This window comes from Fistularia commersonii, chromosome 23 (assembly GCF_037954325.1).
Source record: "Fistularia commersonii isolate RoL2024-O1a breed Wild chromosome 23, RoL_Fcom_v1.0, whole genome shotgun sequence".
Lineage (NCBI taxonomy): Eukaryota > Metazoa > Chordata > Actinopteri > Syngnathiformes > Fistulariidae > Fistularia > Fistularia commersonii.
Genome location: NC_141306.1, coordinates 1,107,629 through 1,135,212, shown reverse-complemented (window position 1 = coordinate 1,135,212; position 27,584 = coordinate 1,107,629). Strand labels below are relative to the sequence as shown.

Below are 27,584 nucleotides of genomic sequence, written 5' to 3'. Positions count from 1 at the left end.
CGCCTCTCGCTTCCCACGGCTGGGTGCTAGCTTTTTAAAGAAAAGAGGAAAAAAAACAAAAATAAACATAAAAAAGAATAACAACACCACCTCACCACCTCATATCTACCTGTACAGAGCTACGACCGTATACAGTATTGACGTTATTACGATGTAACAACAGCAATTACCTCACACCTTCCATCCTTCTTCCCATCCGTGGACGAGCTCGCCGTTTTGTTTTGTCGTTCTTCTCACCTCCCCGCCGCTCCTCCTCCTCCTCCTCCTCCATGTTTTTTTTTTTTCTTCATCTTTGCGAGCGGAACCCTGAGCGACCTTCGTGTAAACCCACCCTTTCCGTCCGAAATGCTGCGAATCTATGCACGGATGCGGTTCCAAAGATCGTCCACGGGAGACGCCTCCCCCACCGTTCCCCCTCGTGGAGGAAGCAGCGGAAGAGGAGCTCGCCGGGCGGCGGCGGCGGCGGCGAGGAGAGCGCGCAAACAGAACGCTAAACATTCAAACCATGAAGCCCAGAAGGTCCTCAAGGTTCTTGGGGTTCCTCACGCAGTCCAAACACCCGATGGAGCTTCACTGGAGACACGACGCTGTTCAGACCTGCCAGTGAAAGGGTGAATAGTTGTGTGTCCGGAAGATGAGTGAATGAGTGTGTAAGTTCGGAAATTCATGTTTGAATGACAGAATGAACGCTTGTTGGACTCTGAAGAATGAATGAGTGAATGCTTGCATGATCAATGAATGTTGTTGGACTCTAAGAAGCATGAATAAATAGTCCCAGGTTTATATGATGTTTGAATGAAAGGGTGAACGCTTGTTGGACTCCAAGAAGGGTGAATGAATGAGTGAATGCTTGCATAGATAATGTTTGAGTGAAAGGGTGAACAGTTGCACGTCTGGATAATGAATGAATGAGTGAACGCTTGTTGGTCTCTATGAAGAATGAATGAGTGAATGCTTGCATAGATAATGTTTGAGTGAAAGGGTGAACGGTTGCACGTCTGGATAATGAATGAATGAGTGAACGCTTGTTGGTCTCTATGAAGAATGAATGAGTGAATGCTTGCATGATCAATGAATGAATGAGTGAATGGTTGTTGGACTCTTAAGAAGCATGAATGAATAGTTCCAGGTCTGTTTGAGTGAAAGGGTGAACGGTTTGACGACTGGATAATGAATGAATTAGTGAACGCTTGTTGGTCTGGATGAAGAATGAATGAATAAGTGAATGGTTGTTGGACTCGATGAAGATTGAATGAATGGTTGCATAAATAATGTTTGAGTGAAAGGGTGAACGGTTGCACATCTGGATAATGAATGAATGAGTGAATGGTTGTTGGACTCTCAAGACGCGTGAATGAATAGTTCCAGGTTTATATGATGTTGAATGAGAGGGTGAAGGAATGAACGTCTGAACGATTGTATTCTGCAGAATTAGCCGCGTTGATCATGAATGAACGGATGAATATACATTTTAGACGAGCCGACTTTTTAAAACTAGCGATGTAACGACGACGCTCAAAACGGCGGCCATTTTTAAAACGCGTTTCCAACATCCGACTTGCTTCGGTCCCGAATGTGATGCTACGCTAACATGCCTTAGAGTGCCCTCTAGTGGAAGGGAAGCGGCGCCGCTTTCCTCCCCTGCGGTGGAACTTGTTTCTGATTGGTTTAGAAAAACAAAATGGTGAAAACCGGGTTCTGTTTGCTTCCTCATTCGCCGCCGCCGCCGCCGCCGCCATCTGTCCGCCCGCCCGCCGTCCGGGTTTCCCAAGCCATAAAGGTCGGACGACGTCAGCCCCCCCCCACAGGAATCGAACAGGATCACCCAAACAGAATGATTAGCTACATGAATGCTTTATAACATAAAGCTATATTTTGTTAATATGTACATGTGTATATATTTATAAATAAATATATCGACAGATCTGTTCTTTGACTATTTCCAGTCGGGAGAGGGAGACCCAGAGGTTTACCGTGTTTTTAAACGCAGCGGACATTCAACTTCTCTTTGTTTTTATCTGCGATTGAACTTTTAACTTTCTAAATAAAAAAATTTAAAAAAAAAAAAATCATCTATATATGAATTGAAAAAAAAAAAAAAAAAAAACGATCGAGCGGCGGACGGAGAAGCAGCTCCTCCTCAGCGACGGGTGGAACCTCTGAGATGGAAGAAGAACTTAAATTTGAAAATGCTAAAAGGCTACTTCAGAGGCCGCAGCCAATCATCTGCCTCCATCTAACCCGCAGCCAATCGTTTGCCTCCAATCATCTTGTCCACAGCCAATCACCTTTCTCCATCTAACCCAACTCCCTCTGTCTCCATAGAACCTGGAACCAATCATCTAACCCTAATCATCTTCATCGTCTCATCCACAGCCAATCAGCTTCCTCCACCTAACCCTCAGCCAATCATCTGCCAGCTTCTAACCGTCCTCTCTCACGCTGGCTCACTTCCTGTCCTCTTTCCTTCCACCCGTGAACCTCCTGAAAGCTCACCATCCCTCCAAACCATCTCAGTTCCTTGGACTTTGACCTCCAGGACCTCCTTTGTGAAGCTCCTCTCATGTACGTGTGTCGCTTTTTTTGGCAAGTGTTTGTTTTAAAAAGAAAAAGCAAAAAAAAAAAAAAAAAAAAAAAAAAAAAACGGGAAAAAGCCGAGCTCGTGTCACGAACGCCGCTTTCTTTCTCTTTCTGTCTTTGTCGGTTTGGAAAATGTTTGGAGATTAAGGGAAAAAAAAAAAAAAAAGTTTAAAAAAAAAAAGGTCTATTTTTGTATAAAGGTAGTTTTATCCCTGGCTTCTGTACTCGTTCCTCTGTGGGCTGTTCTATGTCGTGGAGATCCTTTTCCTTCTCGTGCGAGAGAAACTTTACGGCCGTCGCCCCCGGCAACCGGGTAAAACCTCCTCTCTCTCCATTATGTCTCGTCTTTGAAAAAGAAAAATATGGATTTTTTTTTTTTTTTTTTGTCATCTGTTCTTCGTGGGTTGTTTCTAATGTTCTTTCATGGACGTTAAAGAAAAAGAAAAAGTTATTAAAAAAAAGAAAAAAAAAAAATAAGATGTAAAACTCGACTGGTTGTGGGTTTGATTCCCTGGATTTGGAATTCTTTGTATTTTATTTTTTTTCCAGGAGCACGACAACCGGTCTCCATAATGCTAACTCCTAGCATCTCGACTGGCAGCGCTTCGTCTGAAGGTTTGAGTTTGTTTTTTGGGAAGAAAAAGTTTCCTTTCAATGGAGGTCACATCTGAGGGGAGGGGTGAGCTAATCTGATTGGCCGGTCGCGTCACGAGAGGTCACAAGTGCTATCAATGCTAGCGATGCACTCTATTTAAAAGTCGTTAGCATTGGTCCGCTGTCGTGTTGTCAGAAGATGCTAATTCTAGCTGCAAAGTCAAATAGCGATACAGGCTCTGAGGTGGACGTGCTAATTTGATTGGTTGGCATCATCATACAAATGCAGCTAATCTGCTAGCATTGATGGTGCAAAATTAGCTAATTTTGGTCTCTTTACAAAGAACAAGTTCTTGCAAAGGGTTTGCAGGATCGCTAATCGCAGACACATGACTGTAGGAACATGCTGATCTGATTGGCTGGTAGCATCACATTGCAGCACTACGCCACCTAGCATTACAGAAGCATTGTGTCTTTGTGTGCACACAAAAGTTTGCAGCGCTTTATCTGACAGCTGCTAGAATTGGTCTCGAGATACTTCTTTGGAAACAGGAAGTCTTTATTTGGGGTCTAAATGGTGGTTAATTATGTCAACAATCAAGTGGGGAACTGCTCAGAAGCCATGTGCTCACCTGGCTGGTAGCGTCAAAGGGCGCCAGAGCGCTAGCTAGCAGTAGAGAAGCATTGCATCCAAATGTGCAGATCAATGCTAGCAAGTTGTTTTTTGGAATATCATTAGCATTAGTCTTTTGAAAAGAAGGAAGTCCTTACGAGGGTCTAAAAAGTTGCTAGCTGCTCTGACGTGCTAATCTGACTGCTGGTAGCGTCACAGCTAGCAGCATAGAGGCACTGCGTCTTAATAGGCGGACCGATGCTAGCTACCTTCATCTGAAGGTAGCTATTATCGGTTTCTAGACGCTTCTGTAAGAAGTCAGCCTCACCGGGATCTGAAAAAAGGACGCAGCTCTAATCTGATTGGATGGTAGCGCCGCACTAGCTAGCAGCAGAGAAGTGCTGCCCTTTGACCTCTTTGCGCTCACCAGCAAGACAGATAAGCAGAAACTTTCCAGGACAACTTAATCTTTCCCAAGACTGGATAATCAGGACCGTCATTTTCCAAGACAACGAAGGAAAAACCAAAAAAAAAAAAAAAAAGGAAGGAAATGAATCCATCAGTAAGTTTGTGGCATCCTTATTTTATTTTTTACAAAGAATGACTTCATTCCACAAGTACCCGCCAAACCACAGCTGAACCGGGTTGTTTATTATCAAAGATTGGAAAAATAAAAGCGGTGATCATGTCAGGGGGCGGGGCTAAAAATAACATCAACCTACATGTTTGTATAGTTTCTAAATAATGAAATAAACATTAGGTTGTAAAATATAGAAACGTCTGTTTTTCAGGTGAGGGGATGACAGCTTGTCAATCATCGCTTGTCACGGCAACAACTATCTGAGAAAGATGGGGGTTCAGTCACATCCCGTCGCTTCCAGAACATTGAAAATAAAATAAAAAGACATGTCGCTCTTTCATTAGCGCAGGCGCTAACACAGTTAGCCTCACCTGTGTGTGTGTGTGTGTGTGTGTGTGTGTGTGTGTATGTGTGTGCACTAACATGTTAGCTGTGCTAAGAAGACGGCAACTGCTTTTTTGTAAAAAATAAAACTGCAAGGGAGCGGGCTAGTTAGAAGAAATATGTGTGTGCGCTAACATGTTAGCTGTGCTAAGAAGACGGCAACTGCTTATTTGTAAAAAAAAAAAAATCTGCAAAGGAGGGGCCGACTTAGAAGAAATAAGTGTGTTTGCATGTGTGCTAACACGTTAGCTGTGCTAATAAGACAGCAATTGCTTTTGTTTTGTAAAAACAAAATGCAACGGAGGAGGCGAGTCAGAGGAAATAAGTGTGTGTCTGTGTGCGCTAACATATTAGCTGCGCTAATGAGACGATGACTGCTTTTATTTTATAAAAAAAACAGCGATGGAGGGGGCGAGTTTGAAGAAATTACTGTGTGTGTGTGTGGGGGGGGGCAAAGCTAAAACACAACAATAATAATAATAATAACAATAATAATGAAGTACTGAAGCATTACAAGGTGTTGCGGCGTCGTTTAATTTTGTTTGCCTGTAACCGAAGAACAAAAAAAAAAGGGTTAACCTGCCCCCACCCCCCCAACACACACACACACACACACAAACACATACACACACGTTCACACACACACACACACATAAAGGCAGATCGGACATTTGAGTGTGAATGAATCCTCGGTGTGTGTGAACTCTCCTCCCCGATGTCCGGGCCTCCTGTTTAGAAAAAAGTCCTCTTTTCGTCCACGACATAGAAAAAATAAAAAATAAAAAGAGAAAACAGAAAAGTAAAAATGGCCGCCGGGGCTGCTTAGCAGTCGCTCTTCCACAGCTTGATGGTTTTGTCGTTTTCTAGAGCGGCCGAGGCGATGATGTTCTCTGTCGGGTGGCAGGCGGTGGAGATCACCACGTCTGGAGACACACACACACACACACACACACACACACACACATTCATGTGTTCATCCAGGGTGTTCACAATCAACAGTTCTGTCTGCATGTGTTCTCTTCATATCGTCTCTTTGAATTTTCTCCACGTTCTCCTGCCTTGGTCCACCCAGGTTCTCCCCACAGTCCAAAAACCCTGGTTAGCACGGTTGCTAACGAGACAAGACTGAGCTGCTTCTTCTCCAGGTGAAAGCTTGTCCGCATAGAAACCTGGCCATCGCCATCGACAACACCGCGGTAAGGCCGACCGCAACTGCGAGAAACCAGGGTGAGGTCCTCGACGACCAACTGTCGTTCTAAGCGAACGTCGCAGCGGTCGAACGTTCCTGCAGAAGATCCGCAGATCCTTCACGGAGGATACGGCGCAGATACTCATCTAGTCATCTCTAGTTTGGCACCACTGCAACTCCCTCCTTACCGGTGCCCTGCGGTGACCATCAGGCCTCTGGAGCTCGTATATACTCTTCACCAAGAACTACCCTGCTAATCGCACTTAGCACCAAACTCCCCGCAGAGGAAAAAAACAATAATGAACTGAATGTATGCATGCATGTCTATGGTTCTGAGAAGGCTATTTGGCTGAGTGGTCACTTCTGACTTCTGGTACTTCGGCTCTTCGGTGACTGAACTGCACTTTTTTGTAAGTCCCTTTGGATAAATATGCCAAATATGTAATGTCATGTGAGAGCCTTCAAGGATCTAACTCTGCTGGCTTCTTCCACGTTCTCCATGTTCCTCCCACAGCACAGACCAGGTTCACTGAATACTTTCCATGTCTGATTGACAGCGGACCCGGCAGAGATAAGCCCCGCCTCCTGCCACAGAGGCGATCGGGCGCGACTCCCAGGTGAGCGAGATAACCGGTAAAGCTAACGGGCGAGTGGCTAACTTCCCGTTAGCGTCCGTCGCCACTAGATGGCGCCAAAACACCCCTTCTCTCTCTTTCCGAACGGCAGCGCCTCCTCGTGTCGTCGTGAACGCCGCTCACCTGTGTGACCCTGCAGCTTCTGCACGATCTCCTTGGTCTGCAGGTTCCAGATGTAGACCATGTTGTCCTCCGAGCCCGAAACGATCCACTGCGGCACAGCAGGGAGAGAGAGCAGATATGAGTACCGTATTTTCCTCACTATAAGGCACCTAAAAGCCTTTAATTTTCTCAAAAACCAACAGTGCGCCTTATAATCCAGTGCGCCTTATATATGGATCAATATTGAGCCGCAAGAGGTCTCGCAGTGACGGGAAGCTGCCGACGACTCCATTTTCTCCTGTAGAAGAAGTAGCGCGCGGTGCATGCTGGGATATATGACTACATTTTCATTTCCATTTGTGTGTGTGTGTGTGTGTGTGTGTGTGTGTGTGTGTGTGTGTGTGCGCACGTCGCCGAGGTAGCAGCGGTCAAAACGGTAAAGGGGAATTCCAGTCCCACCACTTGTGTGTTTAAACACCCCAAACAGTTCCTTTCAAGAGACACGCTGACGACGCAGAGTTTAAACTCAATGCGATCTGGCACGCGGTAGAACAGTAGAATAGAGCAGCAGAGAGAATTCAATAAAAGGTACGAAAGTGGAGGAAGCGACAAGATGACCTGCGCCAAGTAAAGAAGAATAAACAGAGTTTCCAAGGAAACAAAGCGAGATGGTTACAGTTGGAGGACAAACTTGAACAGTGGGTTGTTGTTCAGAGAGCAGCAAGTAGAAGCGTCTCTACAGTCACTATTCCAATGAAAGGCTAGCTAGCGCGGTTGCCTAGCTAGCTAGCGACATGAACATCAATGAATTTAGAGGCGGTCCTTCTTAGAGTTTTTGTTTTATGAGACGATTTGAACTGTGACGAATTGGAGTTGGTAATACACTGTTTTCAATGAACGGAGTTGTTTGGTTTGTATTCTATCAGTAAAGGCTGACTGTTTTGTTTACATTCTCTTGGCGCAGCTCCATTTAGCGGATGCATAACGCAACCCCAGACACGACTGTAGCCTCTATTATATGCGCCTTATAAAGCGGTGCGCCTTATATATGAATTTTCTTTAAAAATAGGCCATTCATTGAAGGTGCGCCTTATAATCCAGTGCGCCTTATGGTGCGGAATATACGGTACATCTGGAAATATTAATATAATGTAACTGATAAATAAATAATAGAAATAAATCATTCATTATTAAGCTCACCTTTCCTCCCGTGACGGAGAAATTGGCAAATATGCAGTACTTCTCGTTTTTATGGCCGGTGTACGTCTTCAAGCACTGGGTGGGCGGAGAGGGAAAAGTTAGCGTCCGAGGGCGGCGGCGGCGGCGGCGGCGTGGAAGCGGTTCACGATCCTCCGCCGACACCGAAGCACCGAGCTCACCTTCCCTTTGCTGTAGTCCCACAGCTTCAGCGTGCTGGACAGAAGAAAACAAGAAGCGAGTGTTAGAGGAGGTCGGGCTGCAGCTCGCTGGCGCCCTCTGCTGGTGAGATCGGCTACTACGCTTTCGAACGGAATTAAAACTTACAAACCAGCTAAAGTCTTTTTCCGCAGCAGAAATACCTCATCTAACACAGACCTTTCTATGTGTGTGTGTGTGTGTGTGTGTGTGTGTGTGGACTCACTTGTCCAGCGTCGCCGCCAGGATGTACTTCCCGTTGGGGGAGAACTTGACGAAGGACACGGGCGGGTTGTCGTCGTCTGAGAGGAGGAAGAGGAAGAGGAGGAACGGTCAGAAGGTCCGGCAGCTCCTCGTGACGGCTAAAAAGAAAAGGTTTATTGGAAGCTGGTGCTCACCGATGAGCGTCTTTAAGCACTGCCCCGACGCCGTGTCCCAGATCCGGCTGCAGGGAAGAAGACGGGATGAAGGTCAGTCACGTCAGATAAAGCCGAACCGCGGAAAGCTAGCGAGCGGCCGAGTCTGGAGAAACCCGGTCCGTCATCTTCAAGGTGGCCACGCGGCACCAGAGGGTTTAGAGAGGAACCTGGGTGAGGCTACAGGGAGTGGAGATCAAGAAGGTGGAGGATTTGGAGTAGGAGAGTTTGGAAAAGAGGTGAAGAAACGGGTTCAAGAAGGTTGGAATGGGTGGAGAAAAGTGTCAGGGGTACGAAGAGATAGAAGACTATCAGCCAGAAGGAAGGAGGACGAGACGGTTGTGAGATGCTCTACAAACAGAGCTGAAGGAGGTTCTCTTTGGGGGTGACCAGGATGGAGAGGATCAGGAATGAGTCCATCAGAGGAAGAGCATGTGTTCGAGGTTTTGGTGAGAAGGTCAGAGAAGCTAGACTGAGATGGTCGGATGATGGAGAGAGGAGGGAGAGGGAATATGTTGGTAGACGGATGCTGGAATTGGAGGTCTAGGAGACCAAGGAGAAGATTTATGGACGTCGTGAGAGAGGAAGATAGCGAGAATAGTGAGATGGAAAAGGTTGATTCACTTAAGAGAAAAGCCCAAAGGAAAAGAAGAATTTGTCACAGGGGTGCAGGACATGTATGACTGAGATAAAGTGATGACTGAGATGGTTTGGACTCCTCTGTCCATTTCCAAACCATGCTGCAGATCTGGGTAGAAAGTTAGTGAAGGTGGAGCTGCCAGGCAGGAGGTCGAGAGGAAGACCAAAGAGAAGATTCATGGACGTAGTGAGAGAGGATATGAAGATAGTCTTGCGAGAGAGGAGAAATCCAGACAATAGGGTTAGATGGAGGTTGATTCGCTGAAGGGAAAAGTCCAAGAGAAAAGAAGAATTTGTCACAGGGGTGCAGGACATGTATGCCCGAGACGAAGTGATGACTGAGATGATTTGGAAATTAACCCCCCTCTGTTCATGTCCAAACCAGGGTGAAGATCTGGTTATAAGACTGCCGAAGGTAGAGCTGCCAGGCAGGAGGTCGAGAGGAAGACTAAAGAGAAGATTTATGGACATAGTGGAAAGGAGGTGGGATGGATGGAGAAGGTCCATGAACTGAAGGCCAAAGCCCAAAGGAAAAGAAGAAATAACGCTAGATGTCCAAACCGGTCTGGTTACGTTACGTTACATTAAATTACAGTCATTTTGCAGACGCTTTTATCCAAAGCGTCTGGTGCAGTTTGTCCATTCATTCATTCATCCAGTGTTGTGTATATCTGTCACTGGACAGGTTCATCCTGGATCCATCCCACGACCACATCCAGAGACATCCAACCATTCACACGTCTGGACAAGTCAGGGTCTCCACTGAACTGCGGGAGGAACCCCGAGAACCCGACTCGCCCGCGGGACCTTCTGGCTGCCGAGGCGCCCGGAAAAGGAGTCGCGGATCCTCACCACAGGCCGTCGTAGCTGCTGGACACGATGAGGGAACCGTCTCTGTTGAAGTGAACCTGCAAGAGAAGCAGGGCGGCGTTACACGACGGCGGCGGCGCTCCACCTTTCGACGACAGGGGGTCGCAAAACCTACCGCCGAGACGGGGTCCGAATGGGCCGGCAACGTCTTCAGACACTTCCCGGTCTTCACGTCCCATATCCTGACGCTCTCGTCGAACTGGAAGGACAAGGAGGGGCTTTTAAGCGTCGCCCGGGTGACGGCCCGGCGCCGGCGTCCTCGGACTCACCGATCCCGACACGATCAGGTTGGACTGGGGGTTGAAGTTGCAGCAGAACACGTAGTTGCTGTGGCCTTTTAGAGTCTTTAGGCATTTTCCCTGCGGGGGGGGAGGGGGGGGAGGGACGGAGGGACGACAAGGTTTTGCGGGGAGTCATTCACCCGCGGCGGGAAAGTTCTGGGACGGCGTTTACCGAGCTGACGTCCCAGATCTTCAGGGTTTTGTCATCCGACGCCGACACCAGGAGGTTGGAGTCGGAGGACCAGGCCACGTCGGAGATCCCCTGCGGGTGGTTTCCAAAAACAAACAAAAAAAAAAAAATCAGGGACGCCAACCTGTTTCTAGAGGCGGTGAGGGGAATCACCATGGCAACCAACGCCCATCTGAGAATTCCTCACTTACCAGTTTGTGTCCGGATATGGTTTTCTCGAACTTGCCGTCGTACGCGCCCCAGATTTTGATGAGTTTGTCGGCAGCTTGAAGGAAAAGAAAAAAACGGATGTCGGTCCGGGAGCGTTTTTTTTTTCTCTCTCGCGCTCGTGAAAGTAAAAACTCACAGGAGCTGGCCAGCCACTCCCCGCTCGGGCTGAACTTGACCGAGGACACGGCCTTGGTGTGGCCCGCTAGCGTGAACTTCAGGCTGTAGTTGGGTTTGGCCGGGGCCGACTGGAGGGAGGGAGGACACGCTTAGAGAAGGACGGAGTTAGAGGAAGGATTGCGGGCGGCGGCGTCCAGTGAGCGCGGAGGGACGGCTAGAAATCGTGTACACGGCGCCGGTGAGCAGGTAAAGAGGCGGGGCTTAACCCGGACGTGTCACCTGTCAATCACATGCGTCATAGAAACATCGGGAAGAAACCCGGGTGCGTCATCCAATCAGGACGGCTAGAACCGACCGCTCGGTGATTTTGAAACGCCTCGACAAAAGGCTTTAACGGTTCTCGGCTGCGTCGAGTCCGCAATTGTTCACTTTGACGGAAGGTCCGTGTTGCCGTAGCGACCGAACCCCCCCCCTCAAATCACAGTTTCCGCCCGATGAAATAAAACTGAATACGGCACGAAAGACAAACCTGGAGGAGGGAAGCGGCATTTAGAAGGGAGAAGAAGAAACGAGAGAGAAATCTAAACCTTGCTTTGACTGGCAGACGCTGATGGAACCACCGGAGGCTTTGTGTCCGTCTCCGGTTTCTTATCTTCCGTTGCCATGGTGAGGGAATGAGCATGCACCGCACTCGCTCCTGAATCACAAAGACAGACAGACACAGAGAATCGGAAACGAGCGCAACAGGAGGAGGAAAGCTTTTCCCCGAGATTCGGAGGAAGCCGGTCGAAAGCACAAGAATGACACTGAATCATTACGGGCTGCGGTCGTTCATGAGGGTGTCCATGCATTGTTGCGCAGGAATTTCAGCGGGAACGGATGCTGATCCGATCCGTCTGTTTTACCAGTTCCTCCGTTCCAGTTTGCAAAAAAACTTGGATGTGATCCTCCTGATTATTCATATTTTAGCTTACTTATACAGGGTGAAATGTCCAAATTCCCAACATAAACAACAGCAGGACACACAAAGGATTGAGAAAACATGAAACTATCAATGTTTTCAGATGCTGAACCCGTGTTTTTCCCTGCGAGACAAGCAATAATTGTTGAATTTGAGCAAAACTCGCAGTCAATGTCAAAGATAATTCCTTAAATAAGAGCAGATGTGAGGCACAGCTGGCGAGGGGGCGGGCTCTGCTCGGGTCGATATATGAACTACTTTTGCACGTTAATAGATCAATTCTAGTACCACTACAACTCAAATAAGCATGCTATTTAAACGCCTTTGCGTTTGCTTTGTGGAGTTTATTGTTTTTACCGCTTCACCTGCGTGGCGTCATCCCTGCTAGCGTAACGTAACCGTGTTAGCCGGGGTTTGCTAGCTGCTGCTACGGCACCTAAGGAACCACAGGACAAGCGAAACACTCCCAAAAGAGTTCAAAATAACATTGAATCCAGTGTGTAGTTGAAATTGGTTTTCAATGTTTTCAGCAGATTCGCTTTTACATGCGATCGCAGAGAGAAACGTAACAAAAGACACGGAGTCTCTTGATCTGACATGTCCAACTCTGACAGATTAGCTCACATGCTAACGTTGGCCGACGTGCTACGCGGCCGTTGGGACCCGGAATACGAGCCGCTCGGTGGTTGTTTTACATCTGGAGGAAAAGGTGGTAGTCTGGGTCCCGGTTCATCGGGGCTCCCCGATCGTCCTGGCTGCCCGCTAACCGGCCGGCCTCCCCGCCAGCCGGGCCGCGGCTGCTGTTGACAAATCGGGTTAGCCGCTCCGGAGGGCCCACCGCTGCAAACAATGACGATCCGCTCACAAACCCCATACTCACGGGGGATTCGAAACCCGATCCGCCGTCAGACCGTCGCTCCTCGTCCACGCCGAGGAGAAAAAAACAAACAAAAATGTAATCCTTTTTCCCGATCGAGACGAGTTTTTCTTAATTATTATTAATGCCACTCGCTGCGGGTTATTCGCCTTCGACACGGAGGCTGCGAGGAAAAGCGGGGAAAAGCTGCATGCGCTGCAGTGGTGCCGTCGGCGCATGCGCGACGACCCCACGTCGGACGGAGAGCTGCGAGGGACAAACAGAGTTTTTTCGCGTTTAGGGGTCAACTCCAATCAGGCTAATTAATAGTGACGTCAATCATGTCGTCATTATTAATTTGAAAGGCGGGAAGAAAATAAATTGATGGCTCGCACATTGCAATGTCTAAATATCAACACAGCACGTTTCAAAATAAAGTGAGCGTGCAGATTCCAAAAATGTGACATTTGATGTAATGATCCCCTCAAATAACCAAACAAATCCTTATTTCACTGATGAGGTGAGAAAAACTGTGTTTATTTTTACAACATTAAATTTCCATGTGGGTGAGGCAGTTGAACTGCTTTTTGAAACGATTATACTTTATGTATGGAGCCATGCCGTTCATGTCTTCAATATTCAAGTGATTTTTTTTAATCTGCCTTACAACTCTTTCAGCCAAATGAACATCTCTGCATATATTCATTAAGAACATTCTTTACAGCAGGAATATGTTTCACAGTATGAACAATGAGCAGCAGATAATAGCGCTGTTGTCGAGGCTGTTGCTGCTTTTCTTCCGGCAGGACTCTGGTTTATTGGGTATAGTGAGTCTCTTTTATATAAAAAGTAAACAATACAGGCATTGAGAAGTCGGGAGTTGCCCAAAAATAGGAGGTGTCACAGATAAAGAAGGAATGTGGAACGATACCCCTCATCGAGACCACTGTAAGATATTCAGAGCTGCCCATAAACAAGAGATGTCACAGATAAAGAAGGAATGTGGAAAAGTACAGGGTTACATGGAAAAGTGCAGAGAATCTCAGAAAATAGAGTAGCAATAGAATATTATCCAAAAAGTCTGTATTTTAAGCTATCATCCGTATGGAGGAAGCGATGATCAGGGCAAGGCGTTATTCATAGTTTGTGCTGGGAATGCATATGTTTCACAGATCTGGTGTGAAGAAGCTGTTCCTGTCTCTGGTCGTGCTGGTTTACAGGGATCTGCACCTCCTACCACCTCCTACCTAGGTTAGATTTCTGAAGCAAGTCACAATTGATTCTGATTTTGGATATTCCTGTTCTTCAAATCGGCAGATATATGACAGGTTGAGGTAATATGTAGAGATTATGTGGAACCATGTGCATTCACTGTATATCGCTATCTGCGCCATAATGATAAGAGCTTTAACAGTTTGGTTAAAGATGTGTAAATGTGTTTTGTTTTTTTGCCTTGTTTACCACCGCATCACAAATTGTACTTTCCTAGTTCACGAAATAAAAGTGTATGCTTCGGGAGATGTTGTTTTAGTTTATTCTTTTTAAATCCCCAATAACCTCTTCCTGTGTTAGATACACATTTTGTAAATGATAAGAAAGAGTTTTATATTATTTTTTCTAATCAAAATAAGAAGGGTTTTTCCATTGACGCCTGTCGCTGTCGTAGTCCTCCAGACCACCAGGGGGCGGTGTCGGCTCCCACGCCCCACCAGCGATACCTGCGAGTGGGGAGAACAGGTAAACTTCTCTCGCTGTCCCGACGGTTGTTAGCTTCTGTCGCCCGAACTATTTGGGACGTAGAGCTCCTTATTTCTTTGTCCTCCCCCTTCCCCCCCCCCAAGGTAATGTCATGGCAGTATATTAAACGCTATTATTTTAACTTCCAATACGTTAAAAGATGATAAACGTCAGAGTTTACCGCTCGGTATTGAATAGCTTATTTGTTGTTAAGCTAGCGCGGTGATGCTAACAACAACAACAACAACACGGTTAGCTGTTATGCTAGGTGTCTGCTAGCTTCGCCCTCCACTCATGTGCTTCATCGAAAGTCACGTCCTTTCGTTTCCACCCGCAGTGATTTTTCTTCTTCTTCTTGACAGCACACGTCGCGAAAAATAATGGATTTATTTATCGATGTAAACTTGCTCCCGGGAAGCCGACATTTTTTCTGATAGAATTGGCCGTTTTTAAAGCAGATTTATTCATCTCATGCCACAGCGGAATAAACACAGGTGGGTCTGGCTGCCGCCTCAGAACCCACTGGGGTTGTTTCGCATAAACCTTATTATTTACCCGGGTTTAACTGCAGTTTATGTATAAATTAATTCATCTTTAAACGTGCATTTTGATGTTCTATTCTCCTTTTTTATACAGGTATGGATTTAAATCAAGCAGACGTGTCTGCAGCTCGACACGATGCTGCTCCCAATTCACCCCCTAAAAAGTTAAAGCAACTGGTGTTTGAAGTATAATTTTATAAAGATAATAATTCTTAAGTAAAGCCTTCAACCTTTTCAATGGACGTTTAGGTGGCGTGTTCTGTGCGACAGTCATTTTTCTCAATACTGTATCTATTAAGATTGAATTCAGCCTCAGCTCATGTGGATGTATCCCCCATATGAGGTCCAACAACCTCTGCATTTTAAAAATGATTAAATTAGAAGGACAAAAATCCAATTTTTCAACTAGTTTTTCTGATTTTTGAGGTAATTGGGTAACCGGCACCCCTGCTGCATTTGCTTAATGTTATTAAAACAAGACAAAACCCACGAAAAATTCAGCTAGAACTGAAAATTCACATTAAAAAAAAGGAAAATGCTTAAATTGTTTTAGAAAATTATCCTAAAAAAACAAATTGTAATTTTTTTTCAGATTGAGTTTTTTTTTCCCCTTAATAAATGGATCTAATTCATTTTCATTCATTTTATTCCAACAGAGGTGTTACATGAAAATACTATGCTCGCGGTCTGTAGTCCGCCTGCAGGCCTTTATCACAGGCGATAATACAAACCGCCAGTGGTCGTGTTTCTAAGACCAGAACCGGTCCGACTCCGCCGCCATGATCACGCCAGCGGTCACGGACCCCGACGCGCCCCAGCTGGTGAACCCGCCCCCTCCCGAGGTGACCAACCCCAGCAAGTCGGGCCGACGGACCAACCAGCTGCAATTCATGCAGAACGTGGTGGTTAAATCCCTGTGGCGCCATCACTTCTCCTGGCCGTTTCACAACCCCGTGGACGCCGTGGCCCTCGGGCTGCCGGTGAGTGCCGGGGCGGCGCGGTGGGATCTCCAAATGATCGATCCTGACTTTGCCCCCGTCCCCAAATGTACAGTGATCCCTTTAGATACGAATTTAATTAGTCACTGAAGTACCTTTTTTTTTTTTTTTTCTCTTAAATGTATTTTTCCACATTTAAAATAACAGACAACAACTTATTTCGTTCCAACCCCGCTCCAAAACTCCACAAATAAGAATATTAATGTGGAAAAACCCTGAAAAAGAAGGCTATTTATAATGGAAGGGATACCAAAAAGAAAAATCACGGTTTTTGTAAACTTAATAGTGTTGTGAAAAGCCAAAGTGGCCAAGGTGTTTTTTAAGAATAGGAATAAGAACAACTTTATTTATCCCGAAGGAAATTGATGTGCCGGAGTTTCAAGTAAAACATAACAATAATAAATAATAAATAAAATTAAGATGAGAGCAATGAGCAGCGCCCATTCAGAAGATGCGGCAGCGTGAAGCGTATTCTCATATTCGTATCTCAAATTTTTTTTTCGTATTTCAAGGTTAAAATTTGCTTGAATTGCACTTCGTATTTAAAAAAAATTCCTATAAAAAGTGATCGGTATCTTCAGAGGTCACTGTGTATCAGGTTTCTGTTTGTGACGTGAAACAATCGTAGCGACTTCCAGCCAGCCTGCTCGTGGGACAAAATGTCGATCAATAACAGATCTCCTCTCGGTTTTGATTGGCCAGCATTTAAGAACCGTGGAGGCAAAAGATCACTGTTGTTTTGCTGTATTTTTTCCAAGTGTCTTTGAAAGCTGCAGAGAGCAGAGAGCTCTGATTGTTTAAGAAAATCCCAAACTGGCTCTGAATGTAATTCAGTTTTGGGGCCACTCAAGTGCTTTCTACGGATTCAAAACACACACATTCGTGACCCGCGGCACAGATCCGCGTGATCAGCATGATGATGAGGAGACCCGGATCACCTCGGATTAAGGCGATCCTCCAAGTGACAGCAAGTCTTTGCACCGATTAAGGATTTGAACAAAATGCAGATTTTATAGATGTGAGACAGAAACGAAAACCGTGCGTCTCCCCGTCAATCAGGATTACCACAAGATCATCACCTCTCCCATGGACCTGGGGACCATCAAGAAGCGCCTGGAGAACAACTACTATTGGAGCGCCAGTGAATGTCTGCAGGACTTCAACACCATGTTCACCAACTGTTACATTTACAACAAGGTGAAGGCGGAATCCGGCCGAGCGTTTTGCCTCTCGATGCCGAATCGGGTCCTCACTCGGTCTCTCCCCGCAGCCCACCGACGACATCGTGCTGATGGCGCTCGCCCTGGAGAAGATCTACCTGCAGAAGGTCGCCCAGATGTCTCAGAAGGAGGTGGAGCTCCTGCCCCACGCGGCTAAAGTTAAGGCGAGGAAGAGCAGCGCAGCAGGTGAGGAGTTCTCTGGATCACGTTTACACCGCAAGTACTGAACGTTTGCTGGGACGTTGATACGCCGATCGGTTTCTCGACCGAGCTCGTCACTCCGTTTGCTCATGCTTAAAATGAAACGCGCCGTTTAGAAGGAGTTGAAACGCCAGCGATCTGATCCGGCGTGTTTTTAAATGGGGAAAAAATGTGCTTTTATAAATGAAGAAAGAAAAACAGTTACATAAAGGTGGTGATGGTGGAGGAGGATAGCAGAGTTTTTCATTCTTCTGCTTATCTTACCTGCTACATGCTACATGCTACAACATGTTGCTAAATGTACCATGCACACTCATGTCTAAACTTGAGATAAGATAAACTTTATCAATCCCACAGAGTATTGTTTTTTTTGTCACAGCAGCCTAACAGTTATAGTGTCAATAAATTTGAATAAAAAGACAACCAGAAGATCGCAAAAGAGATAAATAGACAGCAGAGAGAACAGCGGCAACAGAAAAAAAGACAACTAAACGACAGAGTGACAATAACAAGAGTAAAATAAATCAACAAATGTAGGCAGGATGCGAGCAGGCTGAGACCAACACGGAAAATAAAATAGCAAGAGAGTGAGGTTATGAATGTGTGAGGGAGCGAGGTCGGAGCAGCGCAGATGCTCCTCTGGCCGTTCTCCAGTCTGGAGGCCAGGTTCTGCACCGCCCGTCGGAGATGGTCCAGGTTCGGTCCTTCCTCTTTTCCTCTTTCCTCCCCGACCGGCTTCGAACAACTCTTCCGACGCCTCATCCGTCCACGTTCCCGCCGTCCGTCGCGCCAAATCCCTCTAAACGTCTCGCAGACGAAGCTCTCTGTGGTCGTATCTCATGACAACACCTTCTCTGTAGAACAAGTGCTCTACTTCCACTCCATCCTGGCTCATTCACTCATTGGTCTTTTTGGAGCCCAACTTTTTGATAGTAAGACAAGAGGTCAGCGCCATCTGGGTGACATCACAGCCTGACCCATTCACACACACACACACACACACACACACAACCCCCCCGTGACATCCAAAGACCGAAGTGTTTCTATCCGAGGTGAAATTGCAGTATTAAATCCGAGCATTTTCCAAAATGCTGCGTTTGCCTGCCGAGTCCCCGGTCACCTCGGCAGAGACGAGCTCGTGTTTTCATTTTCATTTGAAATCCTTCCTCCCTCCCGGTTTGAAGCCGCCAAGCAGAGCGAAGTCGCCTCCGAGGGTGTGACGGACGCCACGCCGCAGCCGAACGTCAGCCCGTCCTCGTCCTCCAGCCCCAAACCGGCGTTGCAGGCCAACCCCAACGTGAGTCGTCGGCCCGTCATTGACCCGAACGCCGTGTTTGAAAGACTAGCTAACCGTCTCTCACCAGTGTATTACCTCCTCTTTCTGAAGTGGCATTTCTATAAAGAATAAAATCCCATTAAAACAGTCTCGCTATCAGAAACACGGCTTTCACTTGAAACTACCGGTAATTCATTTAATCATTTAAAGCCTGCATATATTTTCAATCCTTCAGGCTGTTTCTATTCTATACTCGCTTTGAGCTGAATGAGTTTATTACCAGTTTACCTCAAAAGGGCGGCGAATTAACGAATTAGCGAATAAATGCAATAGAAAAGAACATAAAAATGCGTTCATTTTCCTGAAGCGCTTTTCTTTCCGGTGCCGCAGAGGAAGAAGCTGAAGCGGAAGGAAGGCGTCCCGAGCGTCGGGCAGGTGAGCAAGAAGAAGCGCCAGAGCGCCGGCCAGTCCTTCCACCTCTCCAAGAGGTACTTGGAGGACGCGACGGAGTCGACGGCGAGGCCCAAGGCGCCGGCGTCGGACCGCGAGCCGCTGAGCGAGCAGCTGAAGTACTGCAACAACATCCTGAAAGAGATGCTGTCCAAGAAGCACAGCTCGTACGCCTGGCCGTTCTACAACCCCGTGGACACCAAGGGGCTGGAGCTGCACGACTACCACAACATCATCAAATACCCCATGGACCTGCGGACCGTCAGGGTGAGAGCCGCGCCGTCGCTCCTCCTCTCGGCCGGCGCCGTTGTTCTTTGTTACTTTTTTTTTTTTTTAAAAGAGAGAAATTTTGCAGAAGAAGATGGACAGGCGGGAGTACCCGGACGCGCAGAGATTCGCCGCCGACGTCCGGCTGATATTTTCAAACTGCTACAAGTACAACCCCCCGCAGCATACCGTGGTCAGCTACGCCCGCAAGCTGCAGGTGCGTTGGTTTTTTTTTTTTTTTTAACTTTCTGCGTTCCGATCGCGAGTCGGATGAAATCACACGGAAATATAGAAGAAGCTTCCAGAAAAACTAGTTTGCAGCGACCGGGATGAGCTTTCATTTTTTTTTAATGGCGCAGAAGATGAATAATCTTAGATGGTGCTGCTCTTGTCATCTGCTCGGGTGGTGTTTGACAGATGGCTCCCCCCTCCACACACACACACACACACACACACACACACACACACACACACACACACACACAGATGCACAGCCATGTGGAAGCGACCATCTGATGCTCAAGAGCTGAGGACCTCGACCCCGAGTGGAACGTCTGTGTTTGTCCGGCGTTCGTCGAAGGTGTAGAACAGACTCGTGACGGCAGCTTCTGGTCCAAATGTCACTCCAGAAGCTCTGGAGAACCCGTCTCCACGGAGACGCCAGCTGAAAAACACATTTGGTGTCGTCATGCCCTTTTCACCCCTGGCTCTCCTCCTGTCTCTCCCAGGACGTGTTCGAGAAAAGGTTTGCAAAGATGCCCGACGAGACGGTGGAGGTGCTTCCGCACGCCGGTTCGGGCCAGAAGTCGGGCGCCGCCGCGTCCCCCGCCGCTGAGGATCGGCCCGCCAAAGGGGCCCGCGCACAAGCCGAGGTGGGTCGCCGGGTCGCGCCTCGTCCGTCCGAACCCGTTTACGACCACAGGACCCGCGGGAACCTCGGCGGAGCTCCGTTTGTCCGCGTGGATCCACGATTGTGGCGACTCCGTCACCCGGACTTGCTGGGAAAGGGCTAGCTCGGCTAACGCTAGCCCAGGCTATCGCTAACCGCAATTTGTCGTTTATATTTCACGCCGGTTCCATTTCCATGAATTCCATGACACGAGTTTTGGCTCGCCCCCTTTCTACATTAGCATAACACGTAAATAACGGCATTCTTCCGGTTATATAACGTCGCGCGGCAGCTTAGACATTTAATATTTCAAAATGTCAGATCCTATTTTCGACTGTATTCCACTGAAAGCGAGACTTTGTTGTCGTCAGTCGGAACCGCTTTGGGTTGCCAGGCGCCGAATGTTCCCTGTGATTTCCACCCCGCCCTGCAGCCTCCAGCCTCCGCCCGCCCTACATATTTCCCCTGATTGATTCATTGATCTCCGCTTTTAAAATGCCTTTCAAATGCTGACATGAAAACCAGTCCGTGGGCTGCAGTTCTTCAGCCTCCAGCTCAACGCCCTATTTTCTGTGCGCGCGTTTGTTTTGGTCGTTCCTTTCCTAAAACCCCCCCAACGTTTATGTCACCGTTTCCCTTCCACGTCATTATTCTGATGGATTTCTGCATTTTTTTTTTTTCTCACCTAAAAGGCGACGAAGGGGCCGCACGTTCATTAATTCAACACGAAAGTGTAAAGAAATAGAAAATAAATCACGGCTCCCCGAACGGAATCGCACATTTGCGAAAAAGCGATTTCTACCGGAAGGAATATGGAATAACAGAGCCTCCTGCACCAACTGCAAAGTTAAATATAACGTTCAAAAAAAAATAAAAAATATGAAGGGAACACGATGTAACTCCCGGTCCATCACACCAACTGTCCACTCGGGAAGCAACACGCATTCATTTTGACTTGTTTTAAGGACGGGACGTCGGCCCGTCGTGTGTGTTTACACATCCAGACGTCCGTGGGTTCGATTCCGCTCGATTGTTCTGGTGTGGTTTTGTTTAAAGAACAAAGTATTTCATCAGAATATTTCATCCGTTCAGATCTAGGATGTCTTATTTCACTCTTCCCTTTATTTTTTTTTTTTTGGAGCAGCGTGTGTGGAATGATTAAATTGCACATTTAGAAAGGACATATAAAGACGGGGGGGTGTTTTTAAATTCAGAATTACTGCCAGAGGGGCGCAACACACACACACACACACACACACACACACACACACACACACACACACTGCAGGGAAAAACCTACAGTTCCATTTCTGCAGTTTCCTCCAGCGCATGGAGGGTGGGCCGCGTAAAACATTAGATAAGATAAACTTTATTGATCCCAAATGGGGAAATTCTTTCAGTTATAAGTGTCAAATAAATATAGATCGGATTACGTTCAACTTTATTGTCGTTACACATGGAAGGACGCGGGGTAACGAAACGCAGTTAGCATCTGATCAGGAGTGCAAAAAGCAGAAGTGCCTATGTTTAGAATGTGCAGTATTTAAAGATAAGATAAACATTATTGATCCACATGGAGGATATTCCTTTGTCACATCATCGTAACAGCTATAATGTCAGAAAAGGCAATAAATATAGGTATAAATATCAATATAAATAGAAAGGCAGATAATAGACAGCAGGACGACAATGGGCGACGTCGAGGAACAGTGAGGGTGAAAAATAAACAACTAGAACTAAAAAATATAAACAGACAAAAATAAATAGCAATGAATAAAATAAATAAACAAACATAGGCGAGATGTGTGCGGGACCAACAAGGATAAGAGACCGCAGAGTCACGACATGATGTGCACGGAGACACACGTGCACTCAGAAAAATGCAAGAATCAATGCATTTTTTTTTTTTTTTTTACAGCTGATGCAAATAAAGTTGGATAGGTGGTGATTAGTACAATTAACAGCTGGCAATGTATGGATGGAACTATACTGCTCCAAAAAGTAAAGGGAACACTTGAACAACACAATGTAACTCCAAGTCAATCCCACTTGTGTGAAATCATAGTGTCCACTCAGGAAGCAACACACATTCATTTGGACTTGTTTTAAGGACATTACATCAAAGTTGGATCAGCCTGGAGTTTGTTTTTACACTTTAATTTGGAGTGTGATTCCTAATCCAGACCTCCATGGGTTGATACAATTGATTTCCATCGATCGTTTTTGTGTGATTTTGTTGTCAGCACATTCAACTGTGTAAAGAGCAAAGTATTTCATAAGAATATTTCATTCATTTAGATCTAGGATGTGATTTTTAAGTGTTCCCTTGATTTTTTGGAGCGGTGTATAAATATGTATCTTATATACAAATATAATAATAATAATTCCGAAATAAAAAATGTGAAAAATACAAAATATATCCGCAAATAAACAGACAGCAGACGTCATGACGTTCCCGTGTCACGATCGTCCACCCGGGCAGGTGAAGTCGGGCGGCGAGCGGCTGAGCGCCGCCGCCGCCGCCGGTAAACCTGGAGGGAAGAAGGAGGCGGACGAGCCGAAGACCGGGAGGAGCTCCGGATCCGCCTCCGACGCCAGCAGGTGGAGCTGTTTCCTGTTTTTGTTTTTTTTTTTTGTTTTTAAACAAAAAAAACAGCTCTGACCGCCACCGCCGTGGGGTTGCAGGCCGTCCCGCGACTCGGACGAGGAGTCCCTGCAGATGACGTACGACGAGAAGCACCAGCTGAGCCTGGACATCAACCGTCTGCCGGGCGTGAAGCTGGGCCGGGTGGTTCGCATCATCCGGGCGCGGGAGCCGGCGCTCTGCGACGCCAACCCGGACGAGATCGAGATCGACTTCGAGGTCCTCAAACCGTCGACGCTACGCGAGCTGGAGCGCTACGTCAGGGCCTGCCTGCGCCGCAAGTTCAACAGATACCAGAGTGAGCGCCGGCACGTCCTCCACACCACGCCATCCGGCGCCAACCGACGCTCATTCTTCTTCTTCTTCTTCTTCTTCTTCTTCTTCCACCTCCAGAGAAGAACAACCCGGACGCCGCCAGCGGCGCCTCCTCCGACTCCCTCCTCAGCAGCTCGTCCGACTCCGGCTCAGAGAACAGCGACTCCTGACGCCGCCGCCGCCGCCGCCGCCGTCTCTCTGCGTATTCACAAGTGTCTTATGGAGGACGTGGACAGCAGGCCGTGATCTCCTGGAGGAGAGGCGTTGGAAGCTGGAGCGAGCAGAAGAGAAGAAGCTGCTGCCACGCCCTCAGAGGAGGAGGAGGAGGGGGAGGAGCGGGTCTGCAGCCATGGAAGAACTTCCATCCATCTTCCATCCCGAGGCTCTTTTCCTTCCCGCGCCTGCGAGGTCCTGCAGCTGGCAGACCATGTTCTCGACATGAAGGACTCCCTCCCTCCCTCGCCGGAGGTTCTCGTTCCAAGACTTTTTTTTTTTTTTTTTTTTTTTGTCGTTTCAGTTTGTTTGTCGGCGTTTCCTCTCTGAGAGGAAACCTTCGGTGCTTCTGAGCCCCATCGTCACCTCCATCACCTCCACCACCAACGTGAAGAAACCACAATATGGAAACCATTTGTTCTGCCTCTGGTGGGTTTTTTTTGTTTGTTTGTTTGTTTTTATAAATATAAAGCATTAAAGAATGTGGTGTTATGTTTTCTTTATAACAGAGGATCTGGATGAACTCTCATTTTTCTTTTTTTCTTTTTTAAATTGACAATTTTTGAAAGAAAACACTCCTCTTGCAGGTCGTCTTTCAGCCACTAGGTGGCAGCAGCGTCCTTCATGCAGCTGTGGGAGGGCGTGGGAATGACTTTTTTCCCTTATCTATTTTTAAACTTTTTATTGTCATATTTATACTTAAGTTTTTTCCAAAAAAAAAGATAAATTTAGGAACAGAGGCAGCCGGCTGGAGTGATGTGCCTGGAGTTGGTGTTGAACCCGATGAAGTATGAGCTCCCGCGAAGAGAAGGATGTTCGACCCCGGGCTCGTTCGTCACTCGCCGCTTTTTATTTCAATTCACTTTTGATGCCTTAAAAGCTTCACAGAGAAATAAAATAAAAAAAAACAATCCCCAGGAGGGGAAGGGCTACTCAAAAGAAAAAAGAAGGAAAAAACAAGTAAATATAACTGATATCCACACCGTTTCCTGTCGACTTGTGTTTCAGGTCTTTTGTTTCCACTTGGCCGGCTTCTAAACATGTCTGACCCTTTGACCCTGGCCTCACCCCCAGAGGTGAGTAGGGAGTTGTAGTTCTATGATCGACCGGACTACAAATGTCTTCCTGTGGAGGAAAAAACAACTTCCAGTTTACTATTCTTTTTCCCCTAAGTCTTCACACCTGTGTTGCTTTGCAGTGCATTGCAATGTGTATGTGTGTGTGTGTGTGTGTGTGTGAGACACTTGCATTCCTGTCATGCAACATGACAACACACACACACACACACAGATATATACTCCCAACAACCTTGGGGTGATGATCGATCACCGCCCCGACTTTGATGACAACCGGTCATTCCTGCCACTTTGCTGCCATCAGTCACTGGGGCATAAATCCAATGATAAAGGCAGACCTCACACACACACACACACACACACACACACACACACACACACACATACATATACATACATATGCGACCCTTCCAGAAATATTGCTGAAACAAACTGTTTTATGTGCACATTCATTCGTTCACGCGTTTGCCGTCAGCGCCGCTTATCCCGCTGTCAGGGTGGCGTCCGTCATCACGCGAGAGGCGGAGCTTAACCACCCGTCAATCATGAACGGCCTCCTTACTCGCGTGCAAATATGGCCGCCGTGCCTCCTTTTTTCCTCCTCCCGCACGCAGCAACCACTCATGCTAATGTGACACATTAGGGCTCTTCATTGCGAATTAGCCGGCGCTGTATTGTTGTTAATCAGGCCGGATCTGCTGCATCCGGAGCGAAAACTTTACGGCGCATATTAATCTGTTTTACGAGCCGGAGGAGGTTGGTGGTTGTGCTGAGCGTGATCTTTGCAGCTCCCTGCGCCGCCTCGCATTTTCTCGCATGGTCACTCCTCGGCGACTGCACAAAAGCCACTGACGGCAGCACTTTACGCGCCGATTCTTCACGCCGGCGAAAACAAGCTGGTGAAACGGGTGACGGAAGCGCCTCTGTTTTCAGGGCCTCCATTCTGTTTTGGTTTACTATTATTTTTTAACGACAAAGAGCTTCACGGCTGTAAATAACAGGCGTCAGTGCAGGTTGCCGGGAAACTCATGACTTGTGTTTATACTATTCGATATAATGCTATTATGTTTAGCTACAATGCTAAATTCCAGCATTACGTCACAAACGGCGATGTTTTTCTGCGCCGCTGAGCTTCTTCCAACCACAAAGTGATGTGAACGGTTGCGTGTCTCCACTCGCGGTCCTGTGGTCGGTCCAGGGGAGGCAGGAGAGGCAATGCCTCACTTGGCACTTTCTTTCCAAGAAAAAAAGAATGAAATGGTTTTATCTGTCAGTGAGTTTTCATTTAACTTCACTGGTTTTTAAATTCAAAATGGCTGGATTTTAGCATTTACTGTTCAAATGCCGAGAAGAGACGTGCGGTGAGGCTGTAGACTGTTGAGCCTCAACGTACATTGCGCAATGACAGCTAACTGCTAGCATGATCTGCTATCATTTTGTCGGTCGCTATCAAATACATATATATATACATGAACTACATTTCCAATTTGTCAAAAACTGTATACGTGTTACTAGTTTCTCCATCGGGAAACGGCTGCGACGAGCCGCTAAGTGAGGCACGCGGTCCTCCTGCCTCACGGTGGGAGGCGCTCCTGATTCCAGGGATTCTTCTTGCGACTCCTACAGAATACAGCGACAGCAAGCTAGCGTTAGCAAGTCAAGCCCAGCCAAAATGGTGGAAAAATTGTGCATCCATACTTAGATACTTTTCTAAATTGGACTTTATATCAAAGCGGGAGGTAAGAATCAAACGAAGACCAGTGTTTGTAAATCCGTCAGCGCACGCCTTCTCAGGAGAACGAACGTAAACCCCGAATCTGGACTCTCATCGCCTTTAACAGTTTCCCTACTGGTCCTAAACACTCCTTTTTTCCCCTCCGGCCGCCAGACCTCTTAGCGGGCAAGTCGTGGACGGCTTCTCTCGGGGACGAAATATCACAATGATGGCTTTGAAAAAGAAAGAAAGGTGAGGGTTTTTTTTTTTTTTTTTGATATTATTATGAGCCTGACAGCGCAGCCTCCCTCTCCTGAACCCCCCCCTCGCCCCCGGGAGCGCCGCATAAAGATCTGTCAGGCGTGTTTTCTGGCTAATGGGTCTGTTAAAAAGGTCTTTGAAAGGTTAAGTGATCTCACGGCTCCGGCAGCCAAACACCATTTGCGTGTAGGAGGGCGGCGGCGGCGGCGGCGGAGGTGGACGCCTCCCGAATAGGACATCATCAAAACCCGGGTGCTCTTTTTTTTCCCGTCTGCACGAGGATGCTGAGGCGAGTCTAATATTTCGAATATCACCCGGCGTCCCCGAGTGAGGACGTGACATTTTCCGCTCTCCGCGCCTCATCCATTATTATTCTACCTGCTGCTCCCACCTGGGAAAGGGTTGAATAAAATCAAGCTAACAACGGATTAGCAAGAATGAATTAATCGAATTCCTCCCCACAAAACGGCAATTGGAGAACTTCTGAAAACGGCGAAAAAGAAGGAGAAAAATGAATCCGGCGAAACTTCAAATTATTTATTCGTTCCCAGGGGTCGTGGAGCCGATGCCGGCTGCGATTAGGCGAACCTCGTGTAGAGACATGCAATCATTCTCCCACTCTTTGCACATCTGGGTGGTTTGGGGTCTCCAGTGAAGCTCCTGCATGTGTTGGACTGTGAGAGGAACCCAGAGGAACCCAACGCAGACACGGTGGAGAACCCCAAACCTTGAAATTACTTCAATTTGAGTTCAAAGTCTGGAGGGGCAGAGATGTTAGACTGGTGCAGGACATGTATGCTTGCTGTGAGACAGTGGTGAACTGTGCTGTAGGGGTAACAGAGAAGGTCAAGGTGGAGGTGTGACTCCATCGGGGATCATGGACAAGCTGACAGATGATGTTAGACAGGAACCTCCATGGACCATGATGTTTGCAGATGACATTGTGATCTGAATAGAGAGCAGAGAACAGGTAGAGGAACATCTAGAGAGGTGGAGGTATGCTCTGGAAAGGAGAGGAATGAAGGTTAGTTGCAGCAAGACAGAATATATGTGTGAGAATGAGAGGAACCCAGGAGGAACGGTGAGGCTACAGGGAGTGGAGATCAAGAAGCTGGAGGATTTCAGGTACTAGGGGTCAACAGTCCAGAGCGTAGGAGAGTGTGGAAAAG

The 27,584-nt window shown here is 47.1% G+C and overlaps 2 protein-coding genes across 8 annotated transcripts; one reads left to right on the top strand and one right to left on the bottom strand.

The window, feature by feature from the left end:
- Positions 1 to 4,350: 4,350 nt before the first annotated feature.
- Positions 4,351 to 12,864, bottom strand: wdr5 (WD repeat domain 5). Of its 2 annotated transcripts, none has more exons than XM_086170910.1 (14): positions 12,637 to 12,864; positions 11,383 to 11,492; positions 10,815 to 10,923; positions 10,660 to 10,733; positions 10,451 to 10,540; positions 10,267 to 10,356; positions 10,113 to 10,196; positions 9,980 to 10,035; positions 8,471 to 8,517; positions 8,299 to 8,374; positions 8,057 to 8,090; positions 7,878 to 7,952; positions 6,699 to 6,786; positions 4,351 to 5,674 (listed from the first exon to the last, which is right to left on the bottom strand). In XM_086170910.1, the coding sequence occupies exons 2-14, from the start codon at positions 11,458 to 11,460 to the stop codon at positions 5,574 to 5,576; spliced, it is 1,002 nt and encodes a 333-aa protein (XP_086027036.1). In that variant the 5' UTR covers positions 11,461 to 11,492; positions 12,637 to 12,864; the 3' UTR covers positions 4,351 to 5,573. The 2 variants fall into 2 exon arrangements, with proteins under 2 accessions (XP_086027036.1, XP_086027035.1); XM_086170909.1 differs by having other exon boundaries at positions 11,325 to 11,492; positions 12,637 to 12,832.
- A 1,604-nt stretch (positions 12,865 to 14,468) lies between these two features.
- LOC147220606 (bromodomain-containing protein 3-like) lies at positions 14,469 to 26,850 on the top strand. Of its 6 annotated transcripts, XR_015107968.1 has the most exons (12): positions 14,469 to 14,843; positions 15,548 to 15,871; positions 16,949 to 17,086; positions 17,160 to 17,295; positions 18,495 to 18,607; positions 18,977 to 19,303; positions 19,377 to 19,520; positions 20,032 to 20,175; positions 22,627 to 22,793; positions 22,878 to 23,134; positions 23,230 to 23,793; positions 24,373 to 26,850. XR_015107968.1 is itself a non-coding variant. In XM_086170901.1 (11 exons), exons 2-11 carry the CDS (start codon positions 15,671 to 15,673, stop codon positions 23,319 to 23,321), a joined length of 1,719 nt encoding a protein of 572 aa, XP_086027027.1. In that variant the 5' UTR covers positions 14,469 to 14,843; positions 15,548 to 15,670; the 3' UTR covers positions 23,322 to 23,843. The 6 variants fall into 6 exon arrangements, 5 of the variants coding, with proteins under 5 accessions (XP_086027027.1, XP_086027028.1, XP_086027030.1 ...); XM_086170901.1 differs by lacking the exon at positions 24,373 to 26,850 and having other exon boundaries at positions 23,230 to 23,843; XM_086170902.1 differs by lacking the exon at positions 24,373 to 26,850 and having other exon boundaries at positions 14,986 to 15,871; positions 23,230 to 23,843.
- The last annotated feature ends 734 nt before the right edge of the window (positions 26,851 to 27,584 follow it).